General features: G+C 39.8%; 1 protein-coding gene across 1 annotated transcript; it reads left to right on the forward strand.

Moving 5' to 3' along the window:
* Positions 1 to 735: 735 nt before the first annotated feature.
* Positions 736 to 18,523, forward strand: trmt1l (tRNA methyltransferase 1-like). The gene is made up of 16 exons (XM_049588052.1): positions 736 to 800; positions 2,811 to 2,918; positions 3,093 to 3,155; positions 3,620 to 3,733; positions 4,486 to 4,550; positions 7,024 to 7,180; positions 9,637 to 9,757; positions 9,881 to 9,960; positions 10,997 to 11,249; positions 12,530 to 12,742; positions 12,826 to 13,016; positions 13,110 to 13,176; positions 14,593 to 14,756; positions 14,844 to 14,909; positions 17,675 to 17,801; positions 17,939 to 18,523. The coding sequence occupies exons 1-16, from the start codon at positions 740 to 742 to the stop codon at positions 18,126 to 18,128; spliced, it is 2,040 nt and encodes a 679-aa protein (XP_049444009.1). The 5' UTR covers positions 736 to 739; the 3' UTR covers positions 18,129 to 18,523.

The raw sequence follows: 18,523 nt of genomic DNA on the forward strand, positions 1-18,523 counted from the left end.
AAGCCAATCAGAGGAAGAGTAGGGCGGGTCATGCCTTCCTAGTAAAAAAACAAAAAAGGTTTCGAGATCCATGTTCGAGATGAGGTACAAGCCAATCTTATTTAGGCTATATTAAAAACAAACTAATTAATAATTACTGAAGTACCTAAAACGTTACATGGAGCCTAAAAGGATTGTATATAGGCCTACTTATGACATCAATTGCTTAAAAAAAGATGTATTAAAATAGACTTTATACCCAGATCTACACAAATTTCGCCTGGCCTCAGCAAGCGAGTCAATCTATTAAAAAAGTGTTTAAATCTGCTGCAAGTCCATGATTACAGATATTAAATCATAGAAGACCATTAATAATATATCAAGCAATACAAAAAGTGAACTTTGTAAGACAAGGTGTGTCCTCACTCTCTCTCACCGAACAAACAACAAAACGAAAAAAAACACCAAAAAAACCCAAAACGAATATATATATATATAGAGAGAGAGAGAGAGAGAGAGAGAGAGAGAGAGAGAGAGACATATAAGATTTCATCACAGGCTACTCATTCACCTGTCACCTTTGAGATTTTGTGAGTTGCAGCTGTATGTGTTAAATCTTTTGGTATTATTTGACGATTTCTTTTAACCGTTAAATGAGTCAAATACGAGAAATGCAACCGAAACTTACGTTTACAAACTGCGCAGTTTGCGTAAAGTACGTACGACAGAACATTTCCTGCGTATGTTGCTGTAGTTAGCAATGGCGGAGCTCAAAGAGGCAGACGCTGCTGAGCTACACCAGGAGGACGTCGATATCAAACGTAAGTTAACTGCACCCGTTTGTAGTGTGAATGCTAAATTTGGGACCTTAAAGTGGATAATAAATTGTCGTGTTGTCATCATCAGCGCTGTTCGGTGAATTCACGGAGAATATGAGTTTGTAACTGCTGAACTAAACGAGGGCCTCACCACGGAGCTCCGCCATAGGACCTAAATAGTCAACAATAACAGCGACAAAAGCGTTCTAAGCTAATATTAGCTGAACCATTGTCGTTAGCAGTATCATACGTTGGTGTGTCTCTCCGTAGAGGCTTTATTAGAGTGCTGGATTTGGGTTGCACCACAGTTTCATATGACACGGTCTCATCGCGGAGCTGCACTACAGGACCGCTCAGCTTGGACATCAACTGTCCGTTTATGAACGGCATATTAACCGTTTAATATTTATGAAGCCGCGTGCCCAAACATGTTGGTTTAACAACCAGCTAGCGTTAGGTTAGCTTAACTTCATTGTAGGATTTAGAAAGTGTGAGAAGGAGAAGATGCTGTTTGTAAATACATGATGTTAACATGCTGTTATTGTGAATAAATTATGCTCATTTGTCGTTTAATATAACAATATATGTTAATTTGTTGTGTAAACTTACAGTGGGAACAGGTACTGAGGCTATGAGACCAAATTACTACTCAAGATCTTGAATAGTCACCAAAAAGTCTCTATATGATCAAATGTTTCCTCACTTTATTGTTCTTTTAACTGTGAAAGTCAAAGGTGGAAGAAGGGTTCAGATCTTCTAGCCTACTTAAGCAAAACCAACTCTTTGGGGAAAAACAATTGTGAGAAGTAAAGTCCTGTATTCAAAACTTGAGCAAGAGTATAAAAATATTAGCTTGTAAATATAGTTGAAGTACAAAAGGAAAAATTATACATTATACAGAAGTTTCAGAGCCTTCGGGCCAGTTTCAGAATCATATTTCTATTCATCTTGGATGTTGCAACTGGTAAACGTGAGGATAATTTTAACTGCTTATGAAGCCTACTGCTGGGTAGTTTAATCCACAATAGTACATCATTATTTATTAGTTATTAATCATTTGTATTAGGCATGGGAGGATATGAAAATTGCATGTCACAATTATCCTGGCCAACATAATTGCAATTCCCAATATAACCCCTTTGATTATTAAAATATGCTCAAAACTCCTAAAATGAACATGCAAGTGGGCTTCTAAGCTGTTTGTATGCAGTCTGTTTTCGTAGAGTCTCTTTAATTGTTGGTTGCCCAACAGTCTCTTTGGATGCTGCTGGACATAATATTCAGAATTATCCCAATAAGTTCACCACAATCAACTTTTTATTTTCAATCATGATTTTTGATAAAATTGTATCTCTTCCCATCCCTTATTTGTATTTAGAATTTGAGTCTGCAAAGTAACAAAAGTTATCAAATAAATGTAGCAGAGTAAAAAGTATAATACTTGCCTCCACAATGTAGTGGAGTAGATGTATAAAGTAAAAAAATGAAAATACTCAAGTGAACTGTCTTAGAAATACTGTCCTTGAGCTGGCTGTAATTGTTTTTGTTCCCTGCAATACCAGGAATGTAATTCTTGTAAATGCTATATTAAGAATTTCCATCTAAAAACATTCAAACATTCTCTGGTTGAAGTTTCTCCAGTGTCAAATTATCTGTTTTTCTGTTTTATATCACAGTAAACTGATTATATTTGAGTTACGTGCTGTTGGAAACAAGAAATCATTTCACAGTTTTATTATTTTCTGAAATTTTGTAGATGAATAAAAAATCATTACTGGCCTCACTGCCTCTGATGAATGTACCTGGATTTTTCCATCTCTGACCTTTGAAAGTGGGAGGACATAAACTGGTTTTGAAAAGTGGCCAGTCAGCCAAAACAGGCACTCTTCAAACACGTTAAGCTGAACTAACTTTCTGTTTGTGGAAACAGCATTTATTGCACCATGTAATTGACAACAAAAATCAAAATAGCTTAAAGATCTATTTTGTTTCCCTTCCTGTCTGTCTGTCAAGGTGGATATGGTGGAGAGGCAACGTCAGCTGGTGACCAAGCTGGAGAACAGGCTGTGAAGACTGAAGCTGCTGCAGACAGCGATGCTAAACCTTCAACCACAACTGCTGGTGAGTTCATAAAAGCTGTTTTTGTGTATTGATTGGTGGATATGGCTTCATACCATCTGTGTTCACCGACTTGAAGAAGGAAACTTTAATGACAGGATAGTCAACTCAAACTTTGCAGATGTTTTCTGACTTCAAAGAAAAAAACTTTGAATGTTCACCTTTTCTGCTAAACAGAGAGACACATCTCCATCCAAACTAAACTGGAGGGCCTTGAGGGGCTGGTTGACCTCAATGGTGGTAAGTTCAGTTATTCTGTAAATCTTCACCATTCTTCTCCTGTGTTTCTCTTATTTTGTGAAAAAATAAATAAATCAGACGACATAGAGGTAGAATTGGAGGACAGTTAGTCAGTTGATAGAGAATGAATCAGAAACCACTGATAATTGATTAACTGTAATTTTTGATGCAAAAGTGCCAAAATGTAACTTGTTTAAGTGCCTCAGTTGGTAATTTTTGTGGCTTTTTATGTCTCCTGTGATGGTGAACAAACTATCTTTAAGTTTTGGAGTGTTGGTCGAATATACAAGATATTTAAGATGTCATATTTGTCTTCAGAGATCTGTGATGACATGACATTTGAAATATGTTTTTTTTTTTTTTTTTTTGCATTTTACAAGCCAAAATAATCAGCAAATTAAGCAATAATGAAAATAATTGTTAGTTGCAGCCCTGCTAATTGATTTTGTGTTTCCACTCATCAGCGGGACGGAAGTCGTGTCCTCTGTGCCCTGAGGAGAAGTTTAAAGCCTGCTACAGCCACAAGCTCCGGCGACACCTGCAGAACCTCCATTGGAAAGTCTATGTGGAGTTTGAAGGTAGGAATATGAAACACATACACACTCACACTAAAGCTGGCCGATCAGGTCTGGCTCATAATCGTTGTTCTAGTTCATCCCAAAGGTGTTAGATGGGGTTGAGGTCGGGGCTCTGTACAGATAGAGACTGATACAGAGAGTGAAACAGAATGTTGAGTTCACGTCATCAGGATGGTCTCACCAGGCTACTGTGCAGACCAATCAACTTCCTTAAAACCAAACTGGGAAAACCATTTCTTAATGGAGCTGGCTTTGTGCACGGGGACAAGCAGGTCCTGAAATGAAGTTGCAAGCACCCTGTTGCCCAAATGTTTTTTGCATTTTTTAGCTGCAACCAGCAGCTCTATAGCCTACTCTGTCTGTCAGTCGGTTACCACACCCTTTGATAACCAAAATCTTTGCCCTAGGGGGCTGAAATTTGCTAATAGCTAATAGCTAATAATATTAGCTATTAGCTAGCAGCTAATTGGTAGCTGGCCAGTGTAGCCTATGAGCAGCTCCAGAGTACATGGACAGAAGTACACATACTTTTGGCCACATATTGTAGGATGCCTACTTAAAACTGGAATGTCTGAATAAGTAAACAAAGCTAAAATTAGTCATGTCCAGATCTGTTTACAGAAAACACAGAAAACTGTGTGAACGTATCATCTACTGATATCTTGGTCTCAGTAAATCAAGCTGTGAAGATGCTCATCAAATCTGAATTCAAACAACAGAATTACTGACCTTTGACCCTTGACCATTAACAGGCCAGAGGATGTGCATCTGCCACCTGCCCTGCAGAAACCTGAAGCCCAGCCTGAGTGGAGATCCGGTGAGAAATTAGACACACACTATCTGCAGATCAAGTTCCCTTCAGCTTGGAACAATACTGCCCTGTGGCTTCAAGCTGCATCACCACAGATGGACCTTTCATGTCGATCCCTTCTCACTTTTCACAAACTTGTCTTAAGCATAAATGTTGTTGTGCTGCAGAAATGCTTTATTTTAAGGTTCCTGTCATTTCTGATTTTTTTTTTTTTTTACGTAGCATCTTTATCAATCAATATCGTGAACTAGAAGAAAGATTTCCAAACAGAACCTCTAAATCCTCCCATCCCTAGCCTATACAAACACACAAATTCAATTCAATTCAATTCAATTTTATTTATAAAGCCCAATATCACAAATCACAATTTGCCTCACAGGGCTTTACAGCATACGACATCCCTCTGTCCTTATGACCCTCACAGCAGATAAGGAAAAACTCCCCAAAAAAGCCCCTTTAACGGGGAAAAAAAACGGTAGAAACCTCAGGAAGAGCAACTGAGGAGGGATCCCTCTTCCAGGACGGACAGACGTGCAATAGATGTCGTACAGAACAGATCAGCATAACAAATTAACAGTAATCCGTATGACACAATGAGACAGAGAAAGAGAGAGAGAGAGAGAGAGAGAGAGAGAGAGATGCAGGTAATGACAGTAGCTTACAACAACATTATTGAAAGTAATAATATTATAGTTACAGTTCTGGCTACTGTGGTACAATATGTTGAAAGTATGTATTAATATCTGGCAGTATACATGTGTGACAATAGTCATATGTGTATAATCACAGTAGAAGTATGACTAATGACTAATGATGGCAGCAGCAGCAGGAGGCATCTGGTAGGACCACGGCAGCAGCACAACCACACACGTCACGCTGTCCAGGCACCGCTGTGATATGAGTTAATCTGAGAGACAGTGGAGCACAAAGGCTCCGGAGAAGAAGCTGAGTTAGTGACATCCAGAATGGCCGAGTTAGCAAGATGCAGTAATAGAATGAGAGAGAGAGAGAAGGAGAGAAGGTGCCCGGTGTATTATAGAGGGGTCCTCCGGCAGACTAGGCCTAAGTCAGCCTAACTAGGGGCTGGTACAGGGCAAGCCTGCGCCAGCCCTAACTATAAGCTTTATCAAAGAGGAAAGTCTTAAGTCTAGTCTTAAATGTGGAGATGGTGTCTGCCTCCCGGACCGTAACAGGAAGATGATTCCACAGGAGAGGAGCCTGATAGCTGAAGGCTCTGGCTCCTGATCTACTTTTGAGACTTTAGGGACCACGAGTAACCCTGCGTTCTCAGAGCGCAGTGTTCTGGTGGGATGATATGGCACTATGAGCTCTCTAAGATATGACGGAGCCTGACCATTTAGAGCTTTATAAGTTAACAGTAGGATTTTAAATTCAATTCTGGATTTTACAGGGAGCCAGTGCAGAGAAGCTAAAACAGGAGAAATATGATCTCGTTTCTTAGTTTCTGTTAGTACACATGCTGCTGCATTCTGAATTAGCTGGAGAGTTTTTAAGGACTTACTAGAGCTACCTGATAATTTAGAGTTACAGTAATCCAGCCTTGAGGTAACAAAAGCGTGGACCAATTTTTCTGCATCTTTTCGGGTCAGGATAGGCCTAATTTTCGCAATATTACGCAGATGAAAAAATGCAGTCCGTGAGGTTTGTTTTAAATGAGAATTAAAAGACAAATCTTGATCAAATATTACTCCAAGGTTTCTTACGGTAGTGCTAGAGGCCAGAGCAATGCCATCTAGAGAAACTATGTCATCAGATAAAGAGTCTCTGAGTTGTTTGGGGCCAAGAACAATGACTTCAGTTTTGTCTGAATTTAACATCAGGAAATTGGTGCTCATCCAGGTTTTTATGTCTTTAAGGCAGTTATGGAGTTTAGTTAATTGATTACTTTCTTCTGGCTTCATCGATAAATACAACTGTGTATCATCCGCATAACAATGGAAATTTATAGAGTGATTTCTAATGATGTTACCTAGAGGAAGCATATATAGAGTAAATAGGATTGGTCCGAGCACAGAACCTTGCGGAACTCCAAAACAAACTTTGGTACGTAAGGACGATTCATTATGAACGTGAACAAACTGAAAACGATCAGATAAATAAGATTTAAACCAGCTCAGTGCAGAACCTTTTAGGCCAATTAAGTGATCCAGTCTCTGCAGTAGAATTTGATGGTCAATTGTGTCAAACGCCGCACTAAGATCTAATAAAACAAGTACAGAGACAAGTCCTTTGTCTGAAGCAATCAGAAGGTCATTTGTAATTTTAACTAGTGCTGTCTCAGTGCTATGATGCACTTTAAATCCTGACTGAAATTCCTCAAATAGACTAAATACAATGTGGCTTGCTTAGAAATGAAGATAAAGAATTAATTTTTAAAAAAGGCAAAGTAACAAAGTACAAAAGCACAACTCCATATTTATCAAAGAAATATACTAATATTCTGTCATTTTCTGTCCAGGCTTCAGTGAGACATGTGGCTCACTACCACTGTGTGGTGTGTTCTGTCACCATCGCCCGCAAGACGGACATGATCAGCCATCTGAAGCGACATGTCAACAAAGGAGAGACTGAAGCCAGCTACTCAGGGAGCTCAGACGTGCCGTTTGAGGAGCCAGGTAATGAACACTGACACAATCTTGGTACAAATGCTTCACTGGACAGATGTGGGGAGATATTGAGACAGATTTAAAAAAAATGGTCAGAATTAAAGTAGACTTTCTGTCCCCTGTTCAGGTTAAAGGGGACCTATGATGTGTTTTCTTATTTTGTGCCATATATGTACTGTTCTAATGTCAGATTTTTTACATTAAGCCATTCTCCCAGCTGCAATGACAATGCAGGGACGCTGAGATATTGAAGATTTGGAAACACTGAGAAATCAGAGCAGACTGAGCCTTTTTTTGGGAAGGGCTTTATGAGATAGGCGCTAAAATGGAGCCTCTTAGACAGAGGATGAATACGGGTGTTCCAGCACAGACAGTATGAGAAAAATAAAGTGTTTTTTGACCATTAAAATATGCAACCATTTTCTAGTACAAACTCAAAATACAAGTATGAATCTAAGCAAAAAAATGAGTATAATAGGTCCCCTTTAAGATCCAAAAATTCCTGGATCCTAGACTCTACATAATGCAGCTCTATACTCTGTCTTTGTCAGACCTTCCCTGGTGAACACCCACATCCTTCACACTCCACACATCCAGTTTGTCACACAGATTTTTGGTTAATACTCTCCAGGCTCAAGCTGCTTATTTTTCTTATTCAGTTCAGTTCTTTATTGTCCCACTAGGGGAAAATCAGCTTGCAGCGGAGTACACATAAACAATAACATTAAACATGTAAAAGTACATCAATAAAGCCTATAAAAAAGATGAAAAATCATGAATGTTAAAAAAGGATTGGAAAGTGCTACGATGCTAAGTGTGAGCAAAAAATACAAAGTAAGAATTACTCTTTGTGCAAATGAAGCATGTTTATTGAATTTGGGACAAAGGGGAATTTTAAATCTGTCGCACTTTGCGCAAGTGACACCCGGCCCTGAGCTCCCTAAAATCCTTCCTTGTTTCCTTGAGATGTGGCCAGAAAAGATGTCAAGGAGGACAAGGAGGATTCTTGCTTGCTGATAATCTTGCTGACCACCTAACAATGTTACCCGGTCTTTTTTTTTTTTGGTTGTCATACCAGGATCTCCATGAAAACATAAAACATCATTCATTCATCTTCTAACTGCTTCATCCTCTTGAGGGTCGCGGGGAGGGGGGGGCTGGAGCCTATCCCAGCTGACATTGGGCGAGAGGCAGGGTACACCCTGGACAGGTCGCCAGACTATCGCAGGGCTGACACATAGAGACAAACAACCATTCACGCTCACATTCACACCTATGGACAATTTAGAGTTATCAATTAACCTAGTCCCCAATCTGCATGTCTTTGGACTGTGGGAGGAAGCCGGAGTGCCCGGAGAGAACCCACACTGACACGGGGAGAACATGCAAACTCCACACAGAAGGGCTCCCACACCCGGGATCGAACCGGCAACCCTCTTGCTGTGAGGCGACAGTGCTAACCACCACACCACTGTGCCGCCCACATAAAACATCTAACCGCATAAATAAACATTTACACCAAACTGGAGGCTTCAAAACTGTCAGTCACAGACGCTATGTCCATTATTTGTATAGTCTATGTATCAGACTAGATATCCAGTTTTGGTCAATTGCATATCATAATAAGACGATACAATAGGATCAAGAGTCACAAACATAAGCTTTTTTTCACTGTTGTCCTTGAGTGAAATAAACGAATTTCTACACTAGTTTCACATATTTACAGTATATAGTGGACAACTTGAATGTGAAAGTGGAACTCTGCAGCTCCCCTCAGCTTTAAAGAGATTTTGGATTTTTACAGTAAGTTCTAGCTCACTGTTTATCTGTCGGGCCCACAACTTTATTGATTCATTCTCACTGCTCTCATAGTGCCATTTTCAGAGAAAAGGCTGTAAAACGCTATAGTACACTACCTGCTCAGTAGCAAACAGACACAGTTAGAGACTAGCTGATGAATATATTGGAGCATTAAAGAGACAGATATTGTTCTCTTTGGGCATTCTTTGTTTACAGGTTTATCTAGTATACAGGGTTTTGGGCATTGCTCACATCTAGCCAATTCCATGTTGCCGTAGCACAGAAAGAATCAAACTTCTGAGAAAACTTTCTCAAAACAAGGATTCATTTCTATATGCTGTGGAGACATCCAGAACCTTCCATTTTATGAGACTCGGCTATTAGCTGGTTGCATCTACACTACCACTGTCTCTACATCTGCTGAAGACATGCTTTATGTTCAAACACCAGTTGCTGCACCATATTAAAAAGCTCTTACTGTAACCATGTGCTCCTTAGTCCAGATCCTGCCTCAGTCATGCTCTCTGTTGAGGCACCATATAGAGCTTCAAGTTGTATAATCCTCAGAGATTCCTCTATGGATGGTTTTGCACAAAAAAAAAAAAAAAGTAATGATACTGTGATGACTTTTCTGAGTGATTTCAATGTGTAATGTGTGTCGGCAGCTCCGTCTGGTCAGGCGTATGAAATCATGAAAGAACTTGGAACCAACGTCCAGCTCCTCCCAAACCACACCACCCCTCAGAAGAGTGACACCTACTTCAACCGCAAGATGAAGACCAACAGGTCAGCGTCATTCACATGAGACTTTAGGTCTTATAAATATACGTGTGTGTGTGCGTGTGTGCAGTTTTTTTTAAACTTTGATTGCAACCATCCTTTTAAGCAGAGTTTGTGTGTGTATTTTAGGCAGCTGGTGTTTTGTTCGCTTGCTGTTCTGGCGGAGGAGAGAAGCCCGATCGAGTGTCTGGATGCTTTTGGAGCCACAGGTGAGATTGAATTAACCATTTTATACTATATTATGTTAATATGTTACACTGATTTTTTTGGAACATTAATCACACCACCATTTAATGTCCAAATGCTCATGTGAAGTGTCTATCTTGTACTTTAGTCATATTATAGTGTTTTGTTCCTCTTATTAGTTCATTGTTATTCTTCTCTATTTATCTGTGTTGCTGTGTTTGTGCTGCAGCAACAACCAAATTATGTGTAAATTATGTCACATTTAGGGCTGCACTCAAATCTACTGTGACAAAAATTCCAGCAGTAATTTTTTTACAGTAATAAAAACCTGTGGTGGTGTGATCAAGTAATAAATGGTGTAATTTATCCCAAATATCTTATTTTCAAAAAGCAAATGGAAAAAAGGCTTCCAATTGTTGAGATTTATTTTCATTACCAAAAAATTACATATTTCAAAAAATTATTACAGGTATCCCTTAGTAGATTCTAGTGGAGTCACATTCCTGCGAATAAGAGGAATTATTTTACCTGTCGACTGAGTTTTGAGCATAGTACTTAGTTTTGTAAATGTAGGTCAGACCCGACAAGCCATTTTGTTATGGGCATTTTGTTATAGGGGGATAGAGTAATTGATTAACAGAAAAAAATGAGAGACATTGACTGTTGTAGCTCCAGTTTAAAGAAATTAACATCTTGAGGTCTGAATCTGAGACCAATAAGGTCTCAGATTCAGACCTCAAGAAGATTGATTATCAAGTTAAACCACATAAGAATCTGAATCGGGTTTATTTTCATGTAGGTTTTCAATGTACAAGGACTTTGCCTAGGTACAGTATTAAGTAAGAGAAAAGCAAAAAGGAAACAAGCACTGCAAGTCAAGAATCTTGAATAGAACAAAAACATTAAAAACATATGTAAAACATATATTTTAAAATGGAAAGAGATGTGCAAGAAGCAGAAAGTATACATTTACATTGTGCCTTGAAAGTATTGGTTGAGGAAATGTTTCCCGACCTTCACTTCAACACTCCCCTCTCTGTGTCTCTCTCTGTCACTCAGGGATTATGGGCCTCCAGTGGGCGAAGCACCTTCGTAATGCAGTCAAAGTGACCATAACAGACATCAGCGACACATGCGTCAAAATGATCAAAGAGAACTGTGAACTCAACCACATCCGGGTGGACGGAGGCTCTCGAGGTCCCCGGGGGCCCGACGGGACCAGCAGTGAAGGAGAGGGAGCGCCCATCGCTACAGTGGAAGTCGCCAAGATGGATGCCAACGTCACCATGCACCTGTGGCCCTTTGACTACATGTAAGTATGAAGATTTTTATCAACGTTGAAATCAATTTATCTTATTTATCAGATTAGTTTGAGTAATTTATCAATACTTGCTGACATGCGGTTAGGTGGAAAAGGACGAATACATATTTATAGTTATCATTTAGCCTTTAATCTGTAAAAATAACTGCAAAAACTTATGGAAAAGAAAGTACTTCAAAGTACAATCTAAAAATGACAAAAGCATGTTCGAATCTGTCACATTTATATTAAGTCTGGTGATATTTACTATTTTTCCTCTTGTCACCAAAACCTTCATGTTCAGACTCAAACTAACAGTGACTGAATCTACTGACAAGTATTGTGTGAGTATCATAGAGCTCCATTGTTGTTAAAAACATATCAGTGAGCCACAATGTTGCACTGGGTGACATGTCCCTTCACCACTATGAACACACTCTGTAGTTCATTTTGGTGCAGCAGGACAGTGTACGTGGGATTGAGCCAAAATGAACTACAGTGTACACTGTCCTGCTGCACCAAATACTCACGAGAGCACCAAATGTGGATCGTCAGCAACAAATGCACTATTTCCTCCTGTTTGTTTGATAAAAACTATAGTAAGCAGCTGTTTTGGGAAAAAAACTGGAACTTTAAAAAAAAATTAAACTATATATTTATGTTTTGAAGATTTACTTCTTCAGTAGGAATCAATGGGCTTGGAGCTGAGACACAGACAGGAAGTCAGAAAGTTTTGCAACATGTACTTACACATTTGAGATTTGATGACAACAAGACCAATATAGAATAGTCCCAGAAATACTGTAAAAGTAGCAGCCAGGATCTGATTATCTTAATCTAAAATTGATTAAATTATTGATTACATCCATTTTCTATCATGTTTTTTTTAAATTTCATTTTCATTTCATGTTAATTTTTTAATAAAAGGAAAAAATGACCTGCTGAGGCTCCCTGAATGTTCAAACGTACACATTAATGTTTCAATCCTTCTTTGTAGATCTGTTTTTGAAAATATTTTTGAAATTTCATTGATTATATCAGGTGTTTTTCTACTAGATGGATAGTGTGTTTTTTGTAGTGGCTTGATTTCTGTGCTTATTTCAAGAAATATTACCAATTAATTTTTTTACCCCATTAATGGACTTTTTCACTAGTTATAATGTGTCTAGCTTGTCTGTCAAAGGGGATTAGCCTGGGTGATTTTTTTATACTGCAGAATAATAAAGACAAATGCTTTCTAAATATTTGCTGTTAGATATTTAAGAAGTTACTTTATCTCTTGAATCTTTCAGTCATTTGGATCCATTCGGGACGGCAGTGAACTACCTGGATGCAGCCTTCAGAAACGTCCGGAACCTGGGGATCATCTCTGTGACATCCACAGACACAGGCTCTCTGTACGCCAAGTCTCCCAATGTCACCCTGCGTCACTACGGTTGTCACATAGTACGCACCGAGTATTACAAAGAGCTGGCTGCACGCATGGTGGTAGCCACTGTGGCCAGGTAAGACTTTAAATTCTTGATGTACGTCTAATCCAATGTGGTACTAAGATTAAAGAAAATGTACTTCTCGCTGTCTGATGTAGAGCTGCGGCTCGCTGTAATAAAGGCATCGAGGTATTGCTGGCGGTGGCATTGGAGCATTTCGTCCTGGTGGTGGTGAGAGTCCTCAGAGGACCTACACAGGCTGACGAGTCAGCAAAGAAGTTAAGGAAACTGATCCATTGTCAGTGGTGTGAAGAGAGAGTCTTCCTCAAACAGGGAAACATGGTGGATGGTGAGTTGTTGTTAAATTTTCTTCAGAGAATACGTACAGGAAGCTGCAGTAGATATAGAAAGTAAAACATGTCTTTATTCGTATTTCCTACAGACACGCTGCCCTGTAATTGCCATGGAAGTCTGCCTGGAAAGACAGCGGTGCAGCTGGGACCGTTATGGTAAACCTCTCAGCACCACTGCCCACAGCAGCATCAGTCACACACAGACACACCTCACTGAGCTGAGAAGTCACTGAAAACTGTATTTAATGCAGAAAGCCTCAGCCATCTGGTGGCAGCACCGGCTGGAGATGCTTTCACACCTGCCCTGTTTGGTTTGGTTCAATCGAACTCAAGTTTGTTTGCCCCCCTAAGTGCAGTTTGTTTGGGCAGGTGTGAACACAGCAATCACATTTGGGTGCTCACCAAAGAACTGGACCTACACACCTTCTTGAAGCGGTGGTCTCAGTCCTGTTACAAATAAACTCTCTTTGTTTTGCGGTGAGAACGTGTTTCAACCTTGATCCAAACCAACTGCAGTCACATTACACATTGTTTGGGTTAAACATGAGCATGTTACAGTCCCAGAGGATTATTAATGTGCGTCTCCTCCTGTACTGCCTTAATATGCACATTCAGCACATCCAATACATCAAAACATTGTTTTCTAGTTGGAGCCTCGTTTTCAAACTATACGGTTTGACTAAAATGAACAATGTGAACAATGCGGTCTGAAAGCACCCTAAATGCAAAAATGATGACTATTGAGTTGCGGCTGACACTGCCATCGATTACATTTACATGCACAAAAAATATTCCGGTTTTTGCCCTTATTCCCAAAGAGACCATATTCCTATTAACCGTGGCTAATGAAAATGAACATTCATCCATTCATTATCCCCTCCACTTATCCAGGCACATGTTTGCAGTGAGGCTGGAGCCTATCCCAGCTGACAGTGGGCAAGAGGCAGGGTACACCCTGGACTCACACCTTTTTTAGAGTGACCAATTAACCTGATCTTTATGTCTTTGGATTGTGGAAGGAAGCTGGAGAGAAAACCCACGCTGACACGGTTAGAACATGCAAACTCCACACAGAAGGGCCCCAGCTGGCAGGCAGATTCTAACCCGCAACCTTCTTGCTGTGGGGACAGCGCTAACCATTGCACCACCGTGCCATCCTGAAAATGAATGTATCCAGTAATATTGCCGTTTACATGCAGCTGTGTGTGCTGCGATTAACGTGGCCTAACATGTTGTTTATCACATGAAAAAAGTCGCTTGTGCCAGCATTTTTTCAAAGTTTTTCACCAAATTCAGCCTTCATCTTTCATTCCTTCAACTGCCTTCTTGAAAAGGTCAATGTTGCAATATTTGAGCATATCCAAAAAGCTCCAAAAATGGGAGTTTGTGTCATGTGATTCTTCTCCTGTTGGGCCAAAATTATTTTAAATGTAAATATACAAGTCTGGATTATACTGTTTTTATCTCTTTTAAAGTGTCCATTATTGAAGGAAATAAGGAAAGCATCACTATAACGTCTGATTTCAAACTTGCAGTGTGTGTGTGTGTGTGTGTGTGTGTGTTTGTGTTCAGGTCTGGTCCTTTGTTTAACACGGGCTTCCTGAGGAGGATGCTGTCAGCAGCGGTGAAGCACAGCATGGACGACATCCAGCCGCTTGTCAAAACTCTGATCTGCGAGTCCGAGTGCACCACCCTCAAGTCTTTAGTCCACGGGCCGTCCGCTCTCACCAACCAGGGTAAAACATCCCACCTCATCTGTGATGTGTGTCTGATGTTTGTATGAAGAAACCCCTTGTTTACAGAATAATGTTTCCTCTCTGCAGTGGAGTGTGGAGTCGTCATTAAGACCTTACAGAGCGGAGAGGAGTCGGGTCCTGCTGAGCAGTCTGGTGAGTCAGTCACAGGTTTGTTTTTATTGAGAATAGGAACTAGCCTTATTGGCCAAACATGCATACAAGTTGTCGTTGGATTTTTCCCAACTATATATTGTGTGGAAAACCAGTTTTTTTTTTTGTTGCTCAAAACTAGCTTGTACGTGTCTCTTTAGGGTTGAAAGAAATATGATGATAGAACTTAGATTATCCCGAGGGAAATTGTTGTACAGCAGTTGCATAACAAAGTTAGGAATCCAAAGTGGGCCATCTCAGTTTGTCAACGGTCTCTGGTTATACTCTATTATATCAGCACTAATTAACTGCTGTATAAAACCTAGTATATGGCTGTACCCTAAAACAAGAGCTTTTAATTTGAAATGGGAAATGGCAGCACTCAGTCAGTTATAAACTTTTCCCCGCTGTTGTATTCCAACCCAAAAATTCATGTAAATACATCTTAAAATGAAGATTAATTCACTTAGACAAAGTCACACAGCAGAGGGGAGCTACTTTCTCTGGAGCTGTACCCAATGATCAATAAATACAACCCTCCCCTTTTCTCTTTGGTCAGTGATGTACATCCCCACAAGACTGGTGGAGGCTGCGCAGTCATTGGTCACTTTCAGAGCCAAGTTCTGCTGATAATGTTAGCTTGTAAAACGTCTTTAAATTGGGAGCCAATTAATCGGTCAAACCTTTTAATTGTCCGAGCTCTTGTTAAAGTTGAAGGTGGCAGCACCAGTTTGGCCATTTTAACATTTAATATTCAGTAATGTTACTTATAAATTTCAAAGCATGTGTCATACAGACATGGCTGTTCCTCAGACAAATTGATGAGGTGATCCTCTCTTTCCTCTGTCCGAAACTTTGATGGCAGATGGCTAGTTAGCTAGCTAACTAGCTTGCTAATTTCACCATGTTTTTAAAGCTAACGTTAGAGTGGTTACTGAAAATGAAAGTTTTCCCTCATATGATGATACCAATGTGCATTCCTATGCTGTGACAAGAGTGTGTGCATGAAGCAATGAGTTTTTAAAATTTACTCATGTAGCAGCTAGCTAGTTAGCTAGCTAGCTTGCTAATTCCACCATGCTATCATGCTACACTGGTTACATAAAATGATTATCAATGCCTATTCCTTTTAAAAGAGCAATGGCCAATGGGGAAACCCTGCGTCTTACATCATCACTTGGTGCAACGTCATCACTCACTCTCACTCAGTGACTGGCAGACACTTTTTTACGGCTGGCCTCACATGCTGCAGTCCAGCCAAAAACTATTCAGGCTGGCATGCAGAAATCAATGGCATACCCTCTATAGTTCTCACTGGTATGCTCATGAGCTTGAAGTCTCCCTTCTGTTTTTTTAAAATTAAAATTTAATATTAAAATAATTTCTTTCAATTACGTCTCCGGCCACTGCTGGCGCAGAGGTGTTATGTTCGGGTTGTCCATCCATTCCATTCTCTTGAACGCGATATCTCAAGAACATCTTGAGGATATTTCTTCAAATTTGGCACAAATGTCCACTTTGACTCAGAAATGAACTGATTAGATTTTGGTGGTGAAAGCCTAGGTCAAGGTCACTGAACTTGCCTACATCTCGTTCTTGTGAATGCAGTATCTCAAGATGGCCTTGCGTAGTTTCCTCAAATATGGCACAAATGTCCACCTGGACTAAAGAATGAACTGATTCAGATTTGGTGGGGGAAAGTCAAAGGACAGTGGTCACTGTGACCTCAGAAAAAATGTTTTTGGCAGTAACCCAAGAATTAATTTACTAACTGTGACAAAACTTAAAATAAATGTCTGATAGAATAAAATAATGAAGTGATGACATTTTCTATCCAAAAGGTCAAATGTTAATTTCATTGTGACATCATCATGCTCTGCAAAAATGCTTTTCTGGACATAATTCAACACCATAACTCAGGGACAGAAGGGGAGACATTTGGTCAGATACTGAATTGGTGACACTAATCTTGGATGTCCACCTTGAAACTGTGCTGATTATATAGATTTTCTGTGTTTCTGGATGGAAGATGCATGTGAAGCATCCATGCTTTTACAGACATAGATGTAAACTGCAAGTGCAGTTGGTTCACAAATAGGCAAACAACCACAAGCAATTCTGCCCCCCCCCCCCCTTTATTTATAGGATTTAAAACCAATATATCATAGACCAATCACAGAGTATCACAGATAGTTAACAAGGAAAACTAGGAAGAGCAGGGGGTTCCTCTCACTTTGCAGGACAGACCTGTTACACTTTGTAGCTCCATTTCTATCCTCTAGAGAGCAGTGTAGCTCAACTGTGTTGTACACTCAACAGAGAATTTACAATGCAAAGCTGGAGGCTTTGCAGGGAAAACATAAATGTGAATGATTTCTTTAACCTCTTACGCTCTTGGTTTTATCTTCTTCAGTTTCTTGTACTTCCAGAACAGCCTTTTCCCAAACTGTATGAGACTAACAGGTTCTGCATTTTATTTTTGCTTCAAACACCTCACTAAAAGCTAAAAGGTACAAAAACTCCTTGTTTTTCTACAGCTGCAGCATCACAACAAATGGAAATATTCCAGATGTCTTGTGCATTATGTTATATGCATTTCCCAAAAATTCAGTCCGACTGATAAGGTGTCCTTAGAAACTTTGAGATCTTCACTAGAATGTAAAATAAAGCTACGAAGGTCTGCGCCTTGTAGGGTTTGAAGTTTGTAAAATGGAGTCACTGCTGCAGTTCAGTTTCCTGTTCAGATCTAATATTTAGTTTTCATGCAGGGAAGAGGAAGACGGGAGAAGAGTCTGGGAACGTAGTGAAGAAGCTGAAGTGTGATGCATCTCTGGATCACCCACCCTTCTACTACAGCATCCACCGCCACAGCATCAGAGGCATGAACATGCCAAAGTAAGAGACGTCTGACCTCAGGAATCCTGAAAAATATAGACTAACCCCAGACCAATCCTTTAAAATACTATAGAAATACTGAAGAAAATATACATCTTTGAATACATTTATAATACCTTTTTTTTTTCTCTTCAAAGGTTGAACAAGTTTCTTCAGTACCTGACAGAGGCCGGCTTCAGGGTGAGTCGCACTCACTTCGACCCAACGGGAGTTCGAACCGATGCCACACTGGAGCAGTTTAAATCTGTCCTCACCAAGTACAGCGTCCCCACATACACCAACGCCACCACCACTCAGACGAGCGTAAGCATGGAGAAGACAGTGTGAAAGAAACAAGCAGGAACGAGGTCAATTCAAACTTTCCACGCTTTGAAAACAAAATGAGTATTTTCGTCTTGTTTCTACTGCACCTCTGCTGTTTCTGTTAACCTAAACAAAGTTCTGACTGCACTGATACCTAAAGCAAACCCACCGACTGCTCTCTGTGGATGCGCTTTAACTAGAACAAAAAAGAAACTCTGTAATCAAACCAAAACTGATTTTTAATTAAAATGCAAACCAAACTGATCCTGCAGCACAGATGAGCCCAATGTTTCAGCTGTTTCTCTATTTATTTCAGATTTCTCTTGAAAAGTTTGTTTTTATTTTTTAGCTGGTTTATTGTCTTTTTCTGTTTCTCTTGTCTAAAAAAACATAATAAAAATCTCTCTGCAAAGCCTGAA

Source organism: Epinephelus fuscoguttatus, linkage group LG10, assembly GCF_011397635.1.
Source record: "Epinephelus fuscoguttatus linkage group LG10, E.fuscoguttatus.final_Chr_v1".
NCBI classification, from domain to species: Eukaryota; Metazoa; Chordata; class Actinopteri; order Perciformes; family Serranidae; genus Epinephelus; species Epinephelus fuscoguttatus.

Bases quoted from the DNA above. Each gene is read 5' to 3' on its own strand.
- trmt1l (XM_049588052.1), top strand. From the start codon at position 740: ATGGCGGAGCTCAAAGAGGCAGACGCTGCTGAGCTACACCAGGAGGAC. The intron at 801-2,810 runs GTAAGTTAACTG...CTGTCTGTCAAG, and splicing joins GGAGGACGTCGATATCAAAC to GTGGATATGGTGGAGAGGCA. The intron at 11,250-12,529 runs GTAAGTATGAAG...TGAATCTTTCAG, and splicing joins CTGTGGCCCTTTGACTACAT to TCATTTGGATCCATTCGGGA.